Here is a 14839-nt window from a genome sequence, read left to right as displayed (position 1 = left end):
TCTCTCTCTCCATATATATATCAAGAAAAGTATTTTCTTAATCAAATTCAAGCCTGTTTCGATGTAATAATAATGGTCCCTTATATTGCGTTTGATTGTGCTCAACACGTGGCAGTTATTCAACGATCGAGAATTACAGGAGTACAGACATACAGGGCATATTATAAGAAAGACGTCGATCAATACAAACGTATACGGTCCCATACTCCATACCAGTATAATATCTATTAATGGATGGTTGAGCTACTCCCAACGTGGAAGCCCTTGTAATATTATATCATTACCATTTACGAGAAGGTGGCAGGGGAGAGAAAAGAACTGTTCATGTGGATCCCACTCTTGTGTAAGGTGGGAGCGAAGAAAAAACGAACCGTGCACGTGGATCAGATCACAGTACGTTTATGAGATAATTTATAGGGTATTTTATAAATCGTATCATCTTTCAAGTTCCGTCTTTAATAATTTTATCATTTATTTTATTTATTATAATTCTTATTTAATATTCTAATGTTATTTTAATTAACTGATATCGATCAAATTATTAAAATACATCTACTACTATTTTTCCTTTTTTCGATCATCTTTTAAAAAAGTCATAGATAACTTAGATATTTATAAATTATTTTATATATTATAATAGAATATTCATACCGTTTAAATTAAGATGTTAATTAAGAATTATAAGAAAAAAATAGAGATTAGATTTCAAAAACGTTGTAGACTAGATTTTAAATCACAAAATAGATAAAATTACTTGTGATTTATAAAGTTTTCTAATTTATAAAAAAAACTCTTATATTTTGTCTTTGTTATTGTTAATACTCTACGTTATGAATAGTTATTATTCAACCTATGTATTTCACTTACAATATTTCAAAATCACTGGTAGTTACATTATTGTATAAGTTAAAATAATTTAATATATTTTAATTACATTTTTTAGATTAGGGTAAAATAAATGAAAAAGTAGATTTTAGAATAAAATGAGGGGTAAAATTAATAAAAGCATTTTAAAAAAAAAAACAATAAAATTTTCTTCATTCTATTAGCTTTTTTTCAAGAATTTATTTTTTGAGAGATTAAAAAGTAAAATACAAGAGTTGAGAATCTGAAGGATAACAAAGGCAAAATATAAAAAGATATTATTTTTTACAAAATTAAAACATGGAAAATGACACGACAGTGTGGTGTATGTAATATGTGTACTCTTGCTCAGAAGAAGGAAGAAGGAACAGAAAACAGAGTAATTATTATGCGTATAGGAGAATCACAAACGTCCAAGCTGTTCGAGGCTACCATCCAATTATTCACAAAAACCGAATAAAACGTGGGCGCCAAATGTAAACAGACACCAACTTCCTCCTTCCTATAAATCCTCCTCTCCATTCTCTCCTCTCCCAAACCAAAACAAACCTCCCAACCATGTCGCCCTCCTCCAATGGCGATGCCGCCATCCTCCCCTTCCGCGTCTTCATAGGCTACGACCCCCGCGAAGACATGGCCTTCGAGGTCTGCCGCCACTCCCTCCTCAAGCGCTCCTCCATCCCGCTCTCCATCTCCCCCATCCTCCAACCACAGCTCCGCTCCTCCGGCCTCTACTGGCGCCAACGCGGGCCCACGGAGAGCACCGACTTCTCCTTCACCCGCTTCCTCACCCCCTTCCTCGCCGGCTTCCGCGGCTGGGCCTTGTTCATCGACTGCGACTTCCTCTACCTGGCCGACGTCAGCGAGCTGGTCGCACTGATCGACCCGGGGTGCGCCGTCATGTGCGTCAAGCACGACTACGCCCCGAAGGAGTCCACCAAGATGGACGGCGTCGTCCAGACCGCGTACCCGCGCAAGAACTGGTCGTCGATGGTGTTGTACAACTGCGGCCATCCAAAGAACCGCGCGCTGACGCCGGAGGTGGTGAGCACGCAGACCGGGGCGCACCTCCACCGGTTCATGTGGCTCGACGACGACGACATTGGGGAGGTGCCGTTCGCTTGGAATTTTTTGGTCGGCCATAACAGGGTGGAGCCCGGGGATCTGGAGACGTTGCCGAGGGCGATACATTACACGTCCGGTGGGCCCTGGTTCGAGGAGTACAAGGATTGCGAGTTCGCGGAGTTGTGGTTGGATGAGTTGGAGGAGTACGAGAAGGAGAAGGAGAAGGAGATGAAGGAGCTGCCGGCGGAGGGTATTTGAGCGTTGGTGCGCGCGTTTGTTGCTCGATGAACAGTATTTAGATTCTAGTCGATGTCCCCTGTTTGTTAGTATCTATGTACGAGTAGTCCTTTTTATCGTTCTGAATATTTTGTATTGTATCCACCTCTGTATTATGTTTATGTAGTTCTATATGCATTTTTGATCCTTCTTTGGGAGAAAGTTTCTGGTTCTTGCTTCAGTTGAGAAGTTTGCGTAAGTATTTAGGTAGAACTTTCTCTTTTTCTCCCTTCTATGGAGTAAAGAGAAAAACTAACATATTTATAATTGGTCAACTCATTATAGATTTACACTAGCTCTAAGAAGACCAACATTAAAAAAAGTATATTAAAGTGCTCCTGATTATAGATCTCCTACCGGTATGGATTAATTGTATGCCTCAAGACTTTATGACATTTTAATGGTTTGCCTTCTGTAATAGTAGAGGCATTAAATATTAAGAAGATTTATTCATACAATCAGTAGGCATCAATAGAGGAGATCGAATTTAATGAAGTCAAAAGTAATTTAGTTTTGGGAAAGAAGTCTTTCTTCTGTTCTGCATCTATGGAGCTACTCTATCTGTAACAATCTTTGGAAGAAAATAGTATGAACTAATGCATTTGATGGGCTAGTAAACAACTAACCATGCCTCTGCTCTTTAGGTGATCAGCAGAAGTTTGAAGTTTGAATCATCCTCACTCAATGCACATAATAAGATGCTCCCACGTTAAACTTTATTTAGCTCATGGACTAGGAATCATTGATTGAAGTGCAAAAATTCATTGAAATTATAGTGTTCATTGTTGTGAATAAATAATAGTGTACCCTCAAAAATTCATGATCAGTACTCTGGCATATAAAATTTGCAGTATAATACCTTTATGAATGAGGAATATGGTTTTGGGGCAAAATAAATCGAAGAGCTAGAAAAGTTTCATGCTGTATTACGTGAAAAGCCTTCAAAAATTTATTCAGAGGAGCAGTTAATCTTTCTGCTTCGTTAGCTGTACAGTAGAGGAATCTAATGACAATCCACGGAGATATTTAACCCTGATGCCATCTTCCCTTTTTTTGGCCATAGTTGAAGTATAGTAGTGTGGAATTTCTGAATTAACTAAGTTACTGTTACGTGATATAATGAAAGAGATATTTCACAAAAGAACCAAATATTTCTCCTTCATCCTTTGCTATCTTGATTTCATTAGTTATGAAGACGTTAGTATGGCCTGCCTCTGGATAGCCCATTTGCTCTTCTACCCAACAGGGAATAGTAGTAATATTAACCAACTTCCAATGTAGGATTACAGGATTCTTTTAACACCTTCAGAATCTTCAGAATCAAAGTTGATGTAGTTTAGTTTAGTCTACCCTTACTATATGTGCAATATATTTGGTAGAACAAGGATCATGCAACCTAATTAAAGTACGTCAGCTAACAAAAATTTCTACATATTTCTCCATTTCAAAGTCATTGATCTTCTTCAATAATGCAGGCAGGCAAATAAATTTTATTCCTTGTCAGATCCTCATAAAGTGCTGCAAAAACCCTGCATTCCTGCTGTTTATGGAATGACTTATCTGCTTACATATGTTGATTCGAAATCAAGTTTAAACTTATTCCAGACAGCATTTGACACTTGACTTCAATAGACTTTTAGTTTTACAGGACATATCTTCTCTGAAATGACATTATGAAGGTGGCTGAGCCCTCTCCCGTTCTATTGCTTGAACTATTCAAATATTTTAAAATAATTCTTATACTAACCTACCATAATACCATTTGCTTTTCCTTCCGAAATTGACATGTGGCTAATTTTTATTCTCATTTGTGTCCAAATTGTTCTCATATTTTTTCCTGAACCTATACTAATACATTTATGCTTTCTTTATCTCATCTTTGTCAAACGTTTACCTTTTCTTTTCTTTTAAGTCGGACTTTTCCTTAACAATGAGCGGTTCTATTGTTGAGCCCGCTTAGTATATGAAGAAGCCCTAGGATAGGGTGGTATAGACATCCACCTTTTACACTGAAGGACTAAAGAGCCAAATAGAGCTATTAGCTCCACTGTTTACAGCTTTGATGAGAGCATGACTCTTATTCCTCTCAAACTCCCAGGCTCTTTTAACTTCTCTTCCCCTCCTATTTTTCACATTTTTCTCTCCCAGTCCTAACTCAATGCTATGTTATCTTCTCCTACAATTTAAATGTGTACAGGGTAATTTTTTAAAATAAACTTCGGCGTAAAATATGATACTTGATAATTCGGAGAGTTTTACTGTCATATTTTTCCTCCTAAGAAGATACAAGTGATACTAACATCTCTCTATCATAGTTGAGAAAGCCTACGTGTAATCTAGCCTATCTGTATCTAGTTTATAACTTACATTCCACTCTATTTTTTTAAGCATTCGCCTTCAGATGTCAGAAATGATCGAATGTACTTCTATAAAAGCCTGTTACAGAGTTTAGACCTTGTGATGGGAGCCCACAGCCCACAGCCCGTAGGCTTTTGATTTTTGGCATACAAGGTGAAATGGCTTCTTTCAAAAGCTAATCTTGGCTTGTTTCGCACCAAGTGGTGGTGAAGAAGAGTTGGGCTTGTTTACCTCTTCTTGTTTACTCTCCATTAGTATAAAAAGGGTAATAAATAAAACAAGGATTTGAAGAAAGAGAAGGTGGTGCTCTCAGCTCTGGAGGGGTGGAGGGGACCCATGGTATTTTGTAACTTGGGAAGGGAGGAAGGTGAAGCCCATGTGCAATAGGTGCAAGTGGGGAACAATGCTTCAAGGGGGATAACATGGAGAAACAAACTTCCAATCCATAACACCATCTTTTGTGGTTGGAATTGCTAGAAAGTTGGGGGCTTTTTTTAATAGAAAGGCATGCAAGTTATGATGTACATGGACTGGATTACTTTGGAAGAAATCGCATCTTTAGAAGCTTTATTAGAGCATAATTAGGTAAATGGATGTATGGGTAAATATTTAAGTGCGAAAATTTCGTTGATATATTTGGCTGATGTGAGAAACCAAGCAGGCAACTAGTTAAATACTGTCAGTTTGGGTGTTTGGATCACCATGCCAAAGTGAAGAGAGTGGATATGTACTTTAACTTCTTCTTCTTCTTCTTCTTCTTCTTCTTCTTTTATATATACATAAATGAGCACATCACGCTATCTTATCATGGGGCATGCCAGTGATTACTTAAATGGAGCCTTTTACCACTCCTTTTCTATCTTATCGGTCGAGATCCAATCAGAAGTCGAACGCCATAGCTTTCATATGCATCATGCCCCCACTCCATAACCAATGAGGTTGATTTGTTTTGTTACGGATTAGCTGTGCTAGTCTCATACTCATCCACCATTAATTAACATAGACGATGGTCATGTTGAATTGCTAACATAAGGAAGAAAAGAGGAGAGGTTCACAAAAGCAATCAAGACCCAGCATTAATATTGACTACAAGAATAGGAAATATACACTGTAGTTAACAACAGTTAATTAGGAAACAACATGAGAATTTTTAATTTACCTAAATAGAAGGACAAAAGAAAAAAAAAAGTTTAAGAAAAGAATCCCTCACCAAACACCAGCGTTTCTTCTTTTAAACTTACAATTAAAGTGGAAATGGAGATTTAGGTACAGAAGACAAACCGTGGTGATGTACAGTTGTTTTAGTTTCCTCTACCACCTTCCTCTGTCCCTCCAATAGAATATACACACTCACAGCTGGGGCAAATTGTTCTATTCCTCATAGTGGGGTATCCCTTGGTTGTCTGCCTATCCGTGATGCTGTGTGCGCGAAGCTTATTACCGCCTTAGGCGAAGAAGGATATTTATTCCAGTCCGACAAATCAATAAATAAAAAAAAGGATGGGGATCGATATAGGTTCGATGGCCATCATCATCATCACCGTCCAATCATATGAGACACCTACGACGAGTAGAAGAAGTGATGACTATGAAGTTGATGCACGTACCAAAAGTAGAACTAATAGAGGAGAAGAAGAAGAAGAAGAAGAAGAAGAAGAAGAAGAGGAGGAGGAGGAGGAGGAGGAGGAGCAGGAGGACGAGGAGGATATGGGAGGAGAATGTGAGGTTTGTAACGAATAAGAAGTTAGGTACATATGATGCAATGGGAGGAAGAACTGTAGCTCTTTATTGAACCATGCCCAAGAAGGAACTAGTTGTCGTGGTGGCGGCGGCCGGCGCTGATGTGGTGGTGTTCGACGCATTTCCTCCGACGCCGGTTGAGTTTTGCCTCTGGAATTGTATCTCGTATTGCATCTTGCCGTCGTCGCCATCGTCGTCTTCGTCGTCCTTGTCATCCTGGTCCATGTTATCGCTGTCGGGTTCGTCTAACTTGTCGTAGTTGTCGTCCATCCCCGCTTGCTGCCGCAGCGGAATCCATATAATTTTTGACTAAGAAAGAGATATATTGCAAAGAAGAGATAAGTAGGGAGGGCTGCTTACCTTATCCATTGTCAAGTTGTCACCATTGTTACCTTCTTCGTAGAAGCTGGTAGCTAGACCGCCATTGCTGCTAGTCTGTATCACAGCGGTGGCTGCAGGGGCGGCGGTGACGATAGTGTTGTTGTTGTCGTTCTTGTCTTCACCTTCAGTTGGCAGCTGTTGTGAATTGGGAGTGGTGTTGATTCCTTGCTGCTGTTGTTGCTTCTTGCGATAGAGAGCATCTAATTGGTGGAAGTAAGGGCAAGTCTTGGCATCCTCGGGTCTCTTCTTGTTACTCTCCTTCACCTTCTTGAAGTACTTGTTGATGTTCTCCCACTTCTCCTTGCACCTCTTGGAGCTCCTGTTGTAGCCCATCCGCTTCATTCCGGCGGAGATCTCCTCCCACAGTGGGCCCTTCGGCCCGGCCTCCTGATACCTCGAGTCGAGCCCGCTCCGCAGCTGTATCAAGGCGTGGACCTCCACCCTCGGCCACCTCGAGGATGATGGACTCATCTCGAAGCCGGCACCACTGGTGAACGGATCTTGCGGCTCCGGGACGGCGACCATGTCGGTAATTTGGTGGCGTTGGTGATGCTTTTTCTGCTGTTGTGTTTGTGGTGGTATTTGTAACTGTTGTTGTTGCGGTGGCGGCGGCGGTGGTGGAGCGGGGGATAGTTGTGGAGGCGGCACGGTCGTAATTGCGGTGGCTGGCATTGGCGGTAGCTGAATTGTTTGTCCTGTGAACTTTTGTATGAATGAGACAATGGCGGCGTCACGGGACGCAGCCATGGCGCGCTCCTGCGCTAAGATCTCCTGCTCGCGGCTGGCACGCGCCATCTCCTGCCGCCGCCACGCTTCCTCCCGGATCATCCGGTCCTGTTCTCGCTTCTTGATCGTCTCCAAGAAGTGCTGCTGCATGGCCTCCTGCCGCTCCTTGACATCCTTCATCAGCCGCTCGAAGAACGCCTTCATCCTCTTGCTGCTCCCGCTGGACCCGCTCTTTCGCTTCCGCTTCTCGTGCTGCTGGCCCGCACTGATATCTGCGGTCTCCTCGTCGTCGGACTCCGAGGACTCGAACGAGGAGGTGGTGTTCGACGAGAAGCTGATTCCCGCAGCAGTGGGGCCCGAAAACGGTTGCGGGTTCCAAGGGTTGCCTACTCCGGGCAATGGGGCCGAGAGCGGCGGCGGGGCGATCGCGGCTGACGCCGGGATGGACGGTACCTGGGTTTGGACAGCGGGGGGCCCCACCATGGCGGCAGAATTGGATGCCGGCGTGGCAGCGTGAAGGGCTTCCAGCTGGCTAAAGAAGCGGTAGCTCTTGCCGTCCTGACGACCGGCACGGCCATCCTTAGTTCTCTTGTAGTATTTGTGCACGTTCTCGAATTTCTCCTTACATTTCTTCGCGCTCCTCTTGTACCCCAATTCCGCTAGCTTCCTGTCCACCCACCCAAATGAGAAGGTGATGATTGCAGCTAATCTATAATTTTACTTTAATTATTAGCCCAACAACGCGAAGGTAAATTAATCTTATCCGAGGAAAAGTTATAATTCTATATGAGTTGTTCATGGTAAATAATGCATGTGTTTGGATCTGTTGTATTCCTAAATTAGACAACTGGAAATCTTGGGATTGGTGAAGAAGCGGATCTGAAGCTGTTCATATCGAATTCAGAGACAGATGGGCTATTCTTCTTTCACAAAAGCTAAGCCGATCACAGCAACAGTGGGAGGTATCCTCGTAGTAAGGAACATTGCCATCTTCCAATATCTATCTCAATTATAGCGGTAACTCGTAAGGAAATTAGAGTCTCTTCCGTTAATTACCTGGAAACTTCTTCCCAAAGAGGGCTCTTGAGGGTGGCGTCTCGGAAGGCGGCGTCCATCTCGGACCGGATCTTGAGTAGGGCCAGCGTCTCCTGCCTCGGCCACCGGTTCCCCGGAGTTCCGCCTCCGGAGACCTCATCGCCGCCCCCGGCGAGGGCTTCTTCGTCGGGGAAGTTCCCGCCTGCCGAGCCGGCGATCAAGTCCTCGTAATTCTGCGTCGGCGGCGGTGGACGGCTACTTATGGGCGAGGCCGCCTCGGCTAGCATGGAGAATGGGGTCATTTCTGCATGGTTGATCTCTAATCTTCTTGTCTCTCTCTCCTACTTCTCCTGCTACTATTTCTGGAGTTGATTCCCTCTTCTTCTCTCTCTTGTCTCGTTAGTCAGAGTGGAGAGGGATTGGGAGAGAGAAAGGAGAAAGGTTGGGACTGGAGGAATTGGGAATTGGAAAAGGAAATCAGTACAACACGGAGGTGAAAAAGATGGGAGCTTGGACAACTGGAAAGAGAGGAAAAAGATACAAGGACGAGAAAGGAGTAGAGCACTTAAAAATTCGGGATACCATTTACAAGACTCGTATAAATAATACGGATTTGGAGAATAACATAGCTGGGAGGGCGATGGAGCTGCGGTTGAAGACGAGATGGAAAGAAGGGTAAGAGAGAGAGAGAGAGAAGATTAGAAGAAAAAGAATAAGAGTAAGATAGTGATGGTGATGAGGATGATGATGAGATGAGGGAGAAAGAAAGGGTATGCAGCGCTGTCTTGGAGGGGTAAAATGTAAATGTGATATATATCTGTGCAATATTAACTTAGTTCAGGGGTGAGAAAGGGATAATTATTCTCTAGAGTGAGGGACCATTTTTATGAAAGAGATCGGTAAATATCACAAATAAAAGTGGCAGCATGGAAGAAAAATAATAATAAAGGATTAAAAAGGTAGCATGTATGAACGGGGAGGCAGACAAGAACACAAAATAACAGCTGTAACGTGGGGCCCAGTGGAGGGCGAAAGAGGTTGGGAACGTGCCGGGGATTACCGCCGGGGCCCACGGGTAGCCAGGTAATTAGTGACAACGTGAGGGATTAATTAACTCGGTAATTAGTATTCTATGGATTAACTTCGCATCTCTTAGCTAATAAAACAGTACGTGGCCAGTTAGGAGAACGGAGGGAATCTTCCCGTCCAGGTGGCTCCGCGTGATCTAACCCAGGTAATTATGATTTATGATGCCTCGAAGGGAGTGAAATACTAAAAAATTTGGATATAACTAAGGTGATAAGGGGGAAGTAAGGAGGGATCGTGGAAGCGGGGGAGATGATTAATTTTAGTTTTACTCTGCAAGTGTTTCCGCTTCCGTACTTAATTTAATCCAAATGGTGCGATATGTGAGCTTTGTTTGTTTTCTATAAATGGTGGGGGGTGTTGGAAGGATTGGGATTGGAGTTATTACCGTGGGACCCACGGCTCGGGGATCCGTTCTGATCCGGTCAAGTAATAATAGAGGCCCATCCCACCTCCACACCAGATCGTTTGCATACCCGGCTGCAGTAATTCCATACGCATGACTGCTTGCTCTTTTGGCAAGTCCATGGTTGGGTGAGAACTGAGAACAGTTTTAGTCCACAAAATTTGCAGTAAATTCCTGCGGTTAGAGGTTTATCCCTTTAGGTGATCTTATCTCTTTACTACTGATATTACTTGCCCTGTGAATCATAGCCTAATGTATAAGTCTGTCCAACAAATTTTATGCAATTAGTAAGGCCAAATCAACTATACTTTATCTCAATCCGTATTAAAATTTTATGTTTAATTTTAATTTTATATCATAAATAAAAGTATATCATTTGTACTATTTTAAGTATTACACTCAACACATTTCTAAAAGGATGGAGACTATAACGCTATAACTAGATTAAAGGGTAAACTATACTTTTTATTTTCAGAGTCTTCTATTGAAATCTTATAACCCCTATATTTCTTTTGGAACGTGGATCATGTCCGCATGAAAATTAATGCCTAATACTGAGTTATAATTTAGGAGGTGAATATGTGATTAAACTTAAATTGTAAGTAGTAATCCTTAATTATCCTCCCTGTTTCACGGCTCAACTGGGGATAAATTATTAAGAGGATTCACAACAGAAGACAGAGGGGAAGTGCATGTGCCTCACGCTCATCTCGCAATCATGGCCGTACGTCGATTGGATTCCTCAGTAGACATCAGCCAAGATGTAAGTCTTCATCCTGACACAGAAGAAAACCATCCATTTTAACTCCAAAATTCTCTCTTTTTTTTGCTCCTCTCTCTCTCTCTCTCTCTCTCTCTCTCTCTCTCTCTCTCTCTCTCTCTCTCTCTCAGTAGAGAATAGAGAATAAAGGATAAAGAAATGCTTTTGGGGAGAGGAAGTAACCGAAACGGGAAATCTTCCCCCTTTTCGATGCCAGAACTTGATGCACGTCAGAGATCACAAGTGCTGTCTAATATGGCAAAAATACCCTCGAAAAGTTTGCCCTCTAAGTTACAATCTCCCGTAACAATTAATTGAAAAAAAACAAGATGCATAAGATTGTAATTCATCAGAAAGTAGTCCAAAATGGTTGTGTTGCTTGGAATTACATTATAATGTTGGTGTCTTTTTGCATATTACCACCAACATTATTGCCTTATTGTAGAGGGCATTTGAAGCTAAGGACAGTTCAATCATGTAACCGAGCTGAGTGCCAATTTACACATCTGAGGTGTAAAAAGTTTTAGTCTGGTCATCCCCAATAATGGGATGATTCCGTATATAGAAAATGATACCGAACCTTTAGAACCACTTTAATTTGTAGTAGTCCAGCAGTATGGGTTTCAATCATGCAAATGCAAGTTGGAGTAGGAACATTATTAATGCAATCAGTTTACTCTTTTGTAGCTTCGTCCAATTTTAATTTATTTTATATATATATATTTAAATTAAATAATTTATCGTTACATTTTCATCCAAAATTAATTTAATTTAGCATATGAATAATGATCATATTGTATATGAGTTAAGTGGTTCGGTTTAAAATACTTAAAGTAAACTATGATTCACTCTTTTTTGTGAGAGAGGTGGTGAAAATTTTTAGTGTCCTAGTTGAACCATAAATTACCATTGATCGGAGTCAATTAACTCCTTACCTTTAACTAAATAATTGTAATACTAATCCAGAAAATGATAGCTAGCTAAAATTACTACATCGTCGGTGTGATGCTTGTCTAATTTGATTTTTCAAATGACTAGCTAAAATTATTTATTAAATGAGTAAATCCCACATTGGATTCCTAATCTTCCAATAAGCTACTTCTTATCCTTTGTTTCTTGGTCCATTATACCTCCACGTTAGAGATAGAAGATTAGAGTTAATGAAGAAGAAAGTTAGCTAATAGTTAATGACCCGTTAACTTGTTCTCGGTCGGCCGTAAGGAAGGATACCGACGAAAAGAACTTTTGGTTCTAGTAGATAAATCTTCTATTCAAATTACATTGGAGTTAAAAATTAATGTTCCTATTGCTAACCTAATTTGGACCACCTCAACTAAAAGATATCTCAAGGTCATGACCTTCATGCAAGGGAGAGAACAACCATTAAGCATCCAATATATATCACATCATAGCTAGTTACTTGCCAACTATTTTAATCCTCTATAATATGATGCCGTAAAAATGACTTAAAATATATTATCGGTTCATTACCTAATAATTTAAAATTTTAAATAAATAGAATAATAAAAATCAAGCATATATATTATTAATATAGTATAAAAATATTGTGGTTATTAGTCGGCCATATTTTGACCCGGAGCAGAAGCAACTATATCTTGTCAGTTTCCGTGAGTTGAAATTTTAAAGACCAACACAATCTATTTATTAACAATATTAATTAATTAAGGGAATTAAATGAATTAGACTTTAAACGGGGTTTGCCATATCAGCTCGTTTTATACTCCCGAAGCTGATGTACACATGAATCAGCATAGAGTACTTGCAGCCAGATCACATCAGAGCCGTCCAAAAAGTTGTTGTACGTTGCATGATCGTATGATGTTATGACAGGTACTTTTGCTATGCAGGAGACTACCTTGAACCTGGCACTGGCACGTGCCACAGACATGTGTACCAGGCTCATCTGGCCACGTAGCAGCATATGGTTGGCTACTCGGCTGGCTCGGCTTTTGATGAGCCTACCGCCCCTGGCAATTCTGCAAAGAAAACCAAAATTTTCCGTTAATTTGCAGAGTGCGAGACTTTTGGCAGTAGGGATTTTGTTGCCATTCCAATGATTAGGAGGGCTTTCTTGGGAAATGGACACTAAGAGGAAATTAATTTAGTTATTTTTTTTATTAATATTACCGAATGTCTCCAAAGAGACTTCCTTTAAGATTAAGAGATTAATGGTTGGTAAATTGGGGGTAATTAAGGTCACGTACTCTTGGTGGGGATAAGATCTCTCTCTGAAGTCTCACCTTAGCTAACTTGTCACATGCATGTAACTATCAAATTAAGGCCCAATACACCAACTATAATTAACCACAGTTTACATCTCTTAATGCTAATAGTCCAAAATCCCATTTGCTCGATTCCCTTCGGTCAATAATTCTACAGTTGAGTGCAAAATTAGAATCAAAGTCATGCTTCTTGACCCCCAAATCTCTAGTCTCTTCTCATTTTTCCCACACGAAATGGCTTCTCCAGCATCATATAAGCATGAGTGATAGGAAACGTTTAGTACGAATTGAGATCTTGTATAAATCGGTTGTGGAGTTAGGTGAGGAGGATGCATGCAAGTGGATGCAATCTAGCTGGTGGATATATGAAGATCAGATACTGCGAATCCTACAAGGAATTAATACCCCAATCTATCATAAGGAATAAGAGCATGTCAGTGTGTTTGTATGCACCAAATCCCCCGCCCCACACTGTTGGTTGCAACCGTCGACCCCTTCACATAAAGCATCACGTTATTGCCGTTGCCACTGCTCACTTTGCTTCCTTAGTTTCCAATCCTGTCTTGGAACTTTCACCTTTCATATTCTACCTTTCTTTTCTCACAAATTTAGAATTTCGCACCTATCCCTAATCCTTGGATTAAATTATATTCAGGCCCATTGTACTATAGCCTATTTATATTCAACGTCAAATGATAATCGTACGTACCATTATATATATATATATTTTTTTTCTCCTTTTAAAATAAAGGTAAAATAGTCTTACAGAGAGCTTAACATATAAAGCTAGGGAAATGACCATTATATTTATTTTGAAAGGCTTATTTCATTTCAAAGGAAGAGTATTATTCCAACTTCTTTAACACCGTGGTTATGTTTTAAGAATAAAGTCGAAAAACATGGGACGTGAAACGTAACTTTTTTTGTTTTTTTTTTCCTTTTGACTTCTTGATATTATTCTTTACTTAATTAGTTTTCATCCGGCTAAGTAACCACAAAGGATATATAAGAACATCAGTCATCCATCAACCTAAAGCAAGAGATGAAAAAAGCAAAGACGGCCAAGTAATTAACTCCAAGGGAGTGTGGTCCATGCATGCATGCATTCCCTTTCTTCCCGTCTCCACATTGATTTAGATAATTGACAGCTTCTCAGATTAATCTCCTCCGTTTAGGAGTGAAAAGTCCGCGGACAACCTCCACCGCATGCAGCGCAGGTCGATCGACATGGAAGAGACAAGAAAATGGCAGCGAAAACGATGTGTTTGCGAAGCAGCGCACGGCGCATTAATGCGAGATCGATGATCAAAGTCATCTGCCAAACGGGCATATATACATGAGACCCGATCCAGCTAATAAGCGGTGGAATCGAATCCATCCATCCTTAAATAGTGGATGGATGGTGGCAGATGGGTCCACTGTAACTGGAATTACTACCTTTGCTTTTCTTTTTTCTCGATTGTATGGTTGTTAACTTGTCTAAGTACTGGAGAGTACTTTCTTCTTGCTGCTTGCGTGCTTGGGAGGATAGACAGAGTTGTTCTTTGGAGAATGCATGACATTAAATATGGGATTGATTACTTGCAGGTAAAGAAGAGAATGATAAATTTTTTTAAAAAGAAAACCTATGAAGTACAAACGCAGAATGGACCATGGACAGCGAGGAATTAATCCTCTTCTTTATGACAAGGTCCCTGAAAATGCCAAAGGCAGGCATTATTTTGTTATTCTACCGATTGTTGTTGCCTTGGCATTGATTTGTACAAGAACCCAACTTCTCTTGGCATTGTGATTGTAGTAACTTGGTAATAACTGGTTGGAATAAAAGAGAAGAGGAACTGGGTACTCGAGGCCACGGCCAAACTTCTTCAAAGCCTGCGAGTTTTAGTTTCTATTTGT

General features: G+C 40.7%; 2 protein-coding genes across 2 annotated transcripts; one reads left to right on the top strand and one right to left on the bottom strand.

Moving 5' to 3' along the window:
• The first annotated feature begins 1397 nt into the window (after window positions 1–1397).
• LOC140767432 (protein CDI-like) lies at window positions 1398–2356 on the top strand. The gene has a single exon (XM_073107334.1). The coding sequence runs from the start codon at window positions 1423–1425 to the stop codon at window positions 2185–2187; it is 765 nt and encodes a 254-aa protein (XP_072963435.1). The 5' UTR covers window positions 1398–1422; the 3' UTR covers window positions 2188–2356.
• Window positions 2357–5613: 3257 nt separating this feature from the next.
• On the bottom strand, window positions 5614–9137 carry LOC140766697 (trihelix transcription factor DF1-like). The gene is made up of 3 exons (XM_073106248.1): window positions 8467–9137; window positions 6664–8077; window positions 5614–6582 (listed from the first exon to the last, which is right to left on the bottom strand). Exons 1-3 carry the CDS (start codon window positions 8745–8747, stop codon window positions 6349–6351), a joined length of 1929 nt encoding a protein of 642 aa, XP_072962349.1. The 5' UTR covers window positions 8748–9137; the 3' UTR covers window positions 5614–6348.
• Window positions 9138–14839: the final 5702 nt, after the last annotated feature.

This window comes from Typha angustifolia, chromosome 9 (assembly GCF_048772165.1).
Source record: "Typha angustifolia cultivar Huaian chromosome 9, ASM4877216v1, whole genome shotgun sequence".
Taxonomy (NCBI): domain Eukaryota; kingdom Viridiplantae; phylum Streptophyta; class Magnoliopsida; order Poales; family Typhaceae; genus Typha; species Typha angustifolia.
Note: the sequence above shows the minus strand (reverse complement) of the source record. Positions and strands in the feature narration are given on the sequence as shown.